Genomic DNA, 8,304 nt, shown 5'->3' with positions numbered 1-8,304 from the left:
TTTTTTTTTTTTTTTTTAAACTTTAGAAACTCAGAAGCTGATCAAATATCGGGTTAAATATCGGTGGGGTGGCCGATGTCCGATATTCAGTTTTAAGGCCGATACAGGCCGATACCGATAGGGGGCCGATTATATCGTGCATCCCTAAAAAACACATAAACATAACTAGGGCTGGGTAAAAAAAAAAGATTTAATCGATTTTGGATCGATTCCTTTATATTTTTGCAAAATTGATGTGTAGGGTATGAGATCGATTAGTTTTATAGTGACGCGCGTGACGTTCACGTTCAAATGAGCAGGCGTGTGCAAATGCCGACCCAACTAACACACCACTCAGCAAGCTGTCCCAACTGAAGTCTGATGTCTGGAACCATTTTGGATTTAAAACAACTAAAGATAATGTGCTGGATATGTGACATTAAGGTGACTTTCCACTACATTGATAATGAGTGGCGCCTCGCATCTTGTGCAACAGACCACCAAGATTATTCAAGCCAGACAGCTGCAAATATAGCCAATAGGTTGAGTGAAGACATAAAAAAATGGGGGCTAACCAGCAAACACCCTGTAGTTGTTACAGACAATGCTGCAAGTATGGTTTGTGCATTGAAGATAATGCAGCTTATGCATGTCTGCTGTGTCCCAGCTGTGTCACGTCTGCTTGCTCGAGTGAGGCTTCACTTTTCACTTTCACAAACAAGTTTGCACTTTTTAGACAGCCTTGTTCACATCTCAAGTTTAAACTTTCTGATTTACAAGTTTGCACTCTGTGTTTAATTTGACAGGAAAAAATAAAATACATAAGCATTTTGAGACAGAGTTGAACAACTTTCATTATTGTAAAATCAGATCGAATCAAAATTAAACGATTTAGAACTGAATCAAAATCGAATCCATTCAGGACTTTGGCAAAATTACCCAGCCTTAAACATAACTGTACTAAAGCAGGAAAAAGGAAAAACTTTACATTGTGAAAAAAGGAAGTAGTTCATGTTGTTTAGGGGCTGGCCTTAAAACATGATTTTATTTTGTTGTACTGGTGCTGTCATGTTTTCAGTGTAATAAGGACTCAAGTGCAGAATATCAGCTCTTAAAGCAGAGTTCCTTATTATAAAACATAAAAATCTGTAAATGAATGTCGCTGAGGGAGAACAGGTCAGGGATCAGGGACAGAAAAACAGATATTGGGAAAAAAAATAAAATACATCAATGGGCTATGATTACCGGCATGCTTCAATACAGAGGCAGGAGAGAAACATAAAAAAGTAGCCAGCAGAGCATTAAGAAGATTTCAAACAGCTGTGGCAAAATGAAAACAGAGAAGCTGATGTAGATTACCTAATTAACACAGACACGGCTAAAATAAGACGCAAAGAAATACAGTTTAAGATAAAAATAAATGCATCACAATCAAATAAATACATTTGCTCTCACAAAGGGACAGGACATAATAATCTATAAATTAAAATGAAAATAATTAACTTATACAGTAAGACAATAATTGAACATGAATTGTAAACTAGGCATATTTATAACGAGAAGCATTGAGGTTTAGTTTCAAATTATTGTTCGTTTCGTACCTTCAAAATGTTGAACTTTTTTTAATTGAAAGAATAGAATTTGAGACGATTTAATTCAATAAAACTTTTAAAATAAAAGCAAATACCTAACTAGAAGCTAATTCTGCACCAAGTCTACTCTCAATGCCTTTTTGTCATGCAGCAGTCAAAGCTGCTCTTTCACACCTGAGCCATCTCCCTCTGCTAAACTCCTGTGCTTGGGTATGAGGCGCACGTAGGAGTTCACAGACGCTCCACACACGAGACAGACGCAGTTCTGCTTCTATTTCAATGTAAACACGCACAGTGTGATTCACACTGCATAGTGCACCATATGCTCACACAAAGGACTGCTCTGTGTGCATCACTCATTTACGTGAATGACGTTTATTGTCCTACACTTAAAATGACTGTGCAGAAACTGATTGCTCTTTTAAAATGATTGTATTCATCCTCTATTTTTTAAATGTTTGCATGTTTGTTTCCAAGTTTGAAGACGTTTTGCTTCCCATCTAAGAAGCTTTTTCAGTTCCAAATGTCAGGATTAGCGTTAAGCTCGAGGTTTTATACAGTAGCCCAACAAAAAAAACTCTTACTCAATGCCATTCCTGACATTTTGAATTGATAAGGTTCTTGGATGGGAAGCAAAAAAAGTCCAGTGGACTCTGAGAAAAAATAACTTCTGATGTCATTAAGTTAGATTTTAAGTACTTAATACCTTATAAAGGCACAATTAGCAAGAACAAACAAATTTAAACCACTGACTGTCTCTTAATTTGGGAAGCTATTGTAAAATTGGTTTATTTATTTATTGATTATTCTTAATCATCTAATAAATATCTATTTTCATGAGGTCAAAGTGTAGCTTAATAAATTGCTTCTTATGTATGACCAAGAAAAATGTCCATAACTGGATGAGTTTTACCCAATATGACCCAAACCACCTACAGTAATTGACCTGTCAAGCTGTCAAGATGAAGCTGCTTATTGGGTGAAAGAGCTTTTCACTCTGCCACCTCTTAAACCGCTGTACTTTTCTTCAGCTCACATAGAGAAATGCAGAAAGGTTTTAAAAGAGACTAAACTTACTTATCACCTGCTGTTTTTACACCTTTGCTATTTATGTTTATTTATTTATTTATTTATTTTGGGGGGGGGGAGCTCAGTAAGTAAATCAGTTTTTGGGTTGCAGCCTTTATGCTTCACTTATGAACACATTTGTGTTTTGAAAGGCTGTGTACGCTTATTAAATTATGACCTTTCAGCTCATATCACACATTTTGCTGTTCTTATGTATTAAAAGTAATGTTCAGTTGTTTTATTTTATGATTTTTTTTCCCCACAATGCATGTTTTAAGTATGTAAGTATTCAGCAACACTAACTTTAACTTCACAATATTCACATATGGTTATGGGTTCAAAGTCCCTGTTACAGTGAATTTGGATTAGTGAAAATCCACATTTTTTATACACTCTTTAGCTTGCGGGTTTTCTTTGCACCATAGTTAAAATGTTGAAAATTATGAATGATCCCTTTGAAAGAATCAGCCATGCAAACAAATTGATAAAGAGGAAATACAAAAAAAAAGCGTTGCATGAGCTTTATGGAATCCATAATAGCAAATATTGTATCGTGTAAATTTTATGAGCGTCTATTTCAGCATTCAGCAACATCTTCTTGGTTGTTTTGTATCTCAGATTGCTTTCCACTCTTAATATATCCATGCAGTATTTTTCAAAGGTAAAGGAGACACATTCTTTTATAATATTCAATCAGAAAATAACCACAACAATGATGTATTTTAATAAGGCAAGGCAAGGCAATTTTATTTGTATAGCACAATTCAGTACAAAGACAATGCAAAGTGCTTTACATGATTAAAATACAGGAAGATAAAACAGAATCAAAGCAAGTAGGAAAAAAAATAAATAAAAATTAAATAAAATTAAATAAAAAATGCAGAAACAAAAAAAGAATATTAAAAACAGTTGGAAGTTTTNTTTTTTTTTTTTTTTTTTTTTTTTTTTTTGTAGGAGTTTATGCTAGAGATCAACACAAATCACTTTATTTCAACGAATGTGAAATAGAAGTAAAGGTAACATGTTTTCATTTGTAGTTGAAAAAGGGCTTCTAAGAAAAAGCATATAGCTGTAGCTGTAACTGTAGCGTACAATGGTCCTGGTTAAGTAACCTTGCGCTGAAAGCTGTAGTGTTGCAAAGATCTGAGTTTTCAGTCTCACAACAAATCCATCTGGAAAGACTCCCATTAATACTTCTGTCTCATAACAACTAGCAACTCGGACCAATGACATGCCAGCAGTGGTTTTTGGGGGCGGGTCATGTAGGAAATTAAAATCCCACCTCTCATTCCAGATGCATGACTACAACATCACGATTCGCTGCTACGAGAGGTTGTATCCCTCCGATACAAAATACCAGTTAATTTTCTTATTATCTAAAGACAAACGAAAGCCGTTTTCTCGTCATAACGAGATGATTTGTCTGTTTTAAAACTGATTACCTCCTTCACTACCACAACAACGGGAGAGGATTTATAAGTATGAGTCACGGCAAAAGAAAGCTGTTTTGTCATCATAACGAGATGATTGGTGTGTGTTAAAACTGATAACATCCTTCATCATTCACAAAGGCAGGAGAGGATTTCTAAGGATAAGTCATGGCAGCATATGTGTAATTCTGTAAAAAAAAAAATCCTGTGTTTAACATTTAGGTAACGAGAAGACGTTGTTGGTTTGATGATTTGCTTCCACCTCTGATTCATAAGCAATTAGGCCTATGCCTCTTGCACCTTAGCGCCGGATGTTTTCTGAACAGCCTCGATGTTACACCTATAATAGGTATAAGATGCATTAAACCCCGAAATGAGTACAAATTAAAGACTTATAATAAAAAAAAAACAGTCAGGTTTGTTTCTACTGTATTCTATGCTTCCAATCACCCACCACCACCTGACAATGAGTGAAAAGAAAATGGAAACTGATTATTAACGCTCACGCGGTACTGCGACTGCACACCTACAGTACAGGCTCCCCAGGCATGGATGGATTGGGAATCCAGGGCTGTTTTTGCCAGCTTCATTCATTACTCGTACAGGTTAATCATCTCATTATCTCAAAAAATAAATAACAGTTTTTTTGTGATAACGAGAAAATTATCTTGTTATCGCGAGAAAACAATTAATGCTTTAACCGTGATCAAACTTTTTGGTTCGATTCAATTCTCTCTGTAAAACTGAATTGAATTGTAAAACATCACTTAACCGTGATAACATGTCTCCCTAATCAACATTCTCTTTCAAAAATAAATTGCGTGTTTCTATCAAATGCAGAACACCGTTGGGCTTCCTGAGCTACAGTTTTATATGCATGCGTTTTATTATGCTCATGCATGAGTTAGTCAGAGGTTAGACAAATGTTCATTATGTTTTGCATTTAAACTGTTTCGTCTCCAGTCACTGCCTCAGCAAGAGAGCTGCCTATTTTAACTTTGCATTCAAAACATCTCCCACGAGAAGATTGCCTGGAAAAAAGACATGTACATGCATACTCATCCAAACAGTGAGGCAGTCTACTTTCATTCTCTCATGGGAGACTGAAACTTAATTATCCCTCTCCTTTCTGCTGGAGCTCTCCTCCAGCTTCTCCTCATCAGCCATGTTGGATGATTTCAGAGTACCCCTTTAAACATATTTTTGGCATGATAGAAATTTTGAAGTGATATTATTTTTTGGCATGTTAACTTCTGTAAATGTATAAGTACTTGTGGTCCAAATTATGAGAGAATCGCCTGGGTGTGTTGTTGATTGATTGATTGACTTTATTGATCTTGCAGTGGAGAAATATACTCATTACATCAGCTCAAATAATCATAGGAGAAGAGGAAGGTGCCAAAGGAAGACAAAGGTGCATGGGATATACATGTATACAGTATAAAAAGTGCGTCCACATATGCCTTTGTTTTTATAGCAGGGTTATTATACAGGGTTATTGCACAGGGTGTTAACATGGGTTGCTATTCTAAAAATACCAATAAATAATAAGTAACGATTAATTTTTAAGTTTTGTATTTTCAAATGTATTCCATATTACTTCAGTGTGACAACATTTGTATATAATATGAAATAACTGCTTTGAACAGAAACAATATGTTCCACATGGTTACATACTTATGTGCCAAAAATATTTTACGTACAGTAATATATTTGCATTATTCTGATAAAGACTTTTGCAGAAATTATGAATATATACCTTACCAGCTAAGCATATTAACTTTTTTAATCAAACTTTCCCATTGCTCCCTGTATTACCGGTATATAGATTTAGGAGGGACAGATGCGCTTACCAGTAACAAATTAAAAGCAGGTTTACCTTAATTGGATACAAGTCGGGCTCCTTTAGTTTCCATTATAAGATTCTTTGCATTTTCTTTGCTGAAGGAAATGGTATCAATCAGCCAACCTTGTCTTTCTGTTGCTATAATATAGAGAGGATGTAGGAGCATCAACCAGCTGACCAGTAGTAGGATGGAGGACATGGAACGTCTCGAATCCATGCACCTGTAAAAAAGTTTGCACGTTCTGGCATGTCCCCCGACATACTTGAAAAAGAAAAAATACAAATAAATAAACCTCATTAACTGTTTAACAAGCCACACAAAGGGTGCAATTGTTAATGCTGCTGTTTTCCAGCAAGACAACCTGTTTGAATCCTGGTCTTTCTGCATTGTTTGCATGTTCTCCCTGAACATCTGAGGCTTTCCTCAGCGTAGAAAGCCTTCTTCCCACGGTTCAAAAGCATGACTCTTAGATTAATTGGTTACTTTAAATTGCAACACATATTTTTATGATTATAAAACACATTTTAAAGTGAGACAAAGAAAGCTTGAGGAAATACAGAACACCTGCTTTCAAATTCTGATTTCACTCAAAGGAAAAACGACGCACAACCAACCTAGAACATATTTATGGGGAAACTGATTTCAGTTTTCGTTTCCATAGCCTGGTCAGATGGAACTGTGAAATCAGTAAATAATCTAAAACAACCTGTACAGCTATATGAAATAGACATATCATACACTGATTTACGGAACAGAAGATGAGAAACCAGGTAATGAACATCCGGTGGAAGAAGACCCTTTTAAAGGCTTTAAGACAGGGTTCTTCAACGTTTTCAAGGCCAAGGACCCGCAAACTGATGGCGAGATGGAGCTGGGACCCACTAATTATATATTTTGTATGAAATTGTGTTATATCAAACTGGTCCTACAGTCACTCTATTGCAGATGGAGTAATGTAAGGAAAGTAATCCCTCCCTGGGATTATTAAAGTATTTCTGATTCTGATTCCTGGTTGATGGGACAGGTGTTGTGAATGAAACGGTGCCCAGCTTGAAAGAGCTCCTGTGTGTTGCTTAATGTTTGCATTGATGACTGAAAGACATCTTCTGCCTCCATTTATCTGTTTACTGCAGTGTGTTGAATTCGTGTTAATGTGGATTTAAAGACATTTCAATTAGTGGAAAAAAAATGCAGGGGTGAATATATATAAAAAAAAAAAAGTCTAATCAACCTAAACTTTTGCAACCCCCATGCAGTACCTCCGTCGCCCCCCCTAGGGTCTGCGGACCCCCTGTTGAAGACCTCCGCTTTAAGACACCACAATGCTTATGCACAAGGCCGTCATTTCTATTTGGCTCCTCATAAAAAATATGGTGGAGTCAGCTCAGAATAATCTGCTATTCTTAATTATTATGAAAAATCTATTAAAAAAAATTTCCCAGTGATAAAAACATTGAAATGGGAGCAGTCTTCTCTGCTTTAAACTGTCAGTTTAAACACTAAGATGTCTGTGCCGATCTTGCATGAGCTCTGCCTAATGAGAATAACTAATTGGAAATGATGTTTATGAAAAGAACTAGACCCTCTAGCATTTTAACATCAAGACCTTCCCACGTGTTACTTCTCCCTGGTTATTATCCTTATATGTCTATTTTATTCAGCTTGACTGTAGCTCTGCTGAAGGGTTTTGTTTTAGTGACATTAAGATGTATTTTAAAATAACTGTTTGTACTTTTTTTGTCTTGTAGATGATCCAAACCAGCAAAACCCTGATCGAGTCAGCTGATGTCGTCTACTCAAAGCTCACACAAGCACAACGGGCAGGTATGCAGCATGAAACAATTAAGATACTTTTCATATGTAAATTTGAGCAATTTGAGTATTTTCTTAAAAACCCAAGTTGTCTCTTTCTTTAACATTTTTTTTTTCTTTTCTTACAATATTCAGAATGTAAAGAAAAAAGCAGTGTATTTTGATAATTCAGCAGGCTATTTAAATGTTTGAATGGAAAAAAAAGTTTTTTCCACTCAATGTTTAGCTTAGACATTTTAAGATGTAAAAAAATAGGAACAGAATTTAAAGAACTGAATTAAAGAAAGAATAAGATGGAATAGAATAAAATATGTGAAATACGTGGCTCTAACAGTCTGTCTGACTAGTGACTACATGCCAAATGATGGCAAGGCAAGGCAAGGCAAATTTATTTGTATAGCACAATTCAGTACAAAGACAATGCAAAGTGCTTTACATGATTAAAATACAGGAAGATAAAACAGAATCAAAGCAAGTAAGAAAAAATAAAAAATGAATAAAATAAAATAAAAAAATAAAAAATGCAGAAACAAAAAAGAATATTAAAAACAGTTGGGTTAGCATTTGATCAAAAAT

General features: G+C 35.3%; 1 protein-coding gene across 1 annotated transcript in view; it reads left to right on the top strand.

Moving 5' to 3' along the window:
* Positions 1-8,304, top strand: part of LOC107091794 (inactive phospholipase C-like protein 2) — a 96,293-nt gene that overhangs the window by 64,891 nt on the left and 23,098 nt on the right. The window contains exon 4 of the mRNA XM_015385950.1: positions 7,665-7,740. Coding sequence (XP_015241436.1) covers positions 7,665-7,740 — 76 coding nt within the window. The remainder of the gene's footprint in view (positions 1-7,664; positions 7,741-8,304) is intronic.

The sequence above is a fragment of the Cyprinodon variegatus genome, unplaced genomic scaffold (genome assembly GCF_000732505.1).
Source record: "Cyprinodon variegatus isolate N-32 unplaced genomic scaffold, C_variegatus-1.0 Scaffold352, whole genome shotgun sequence".
Classification (NCBI taxonomy): Eukaryota; Metazoa; Chordata; class Actinopteri; order Cyprinodontiformes; family Cyprinodontidae; genus Cyprinodon; species Cyprinodon variegatus.
This window is presented reverse-complemented; position numbering and strand designations above follow the sequence as displayed.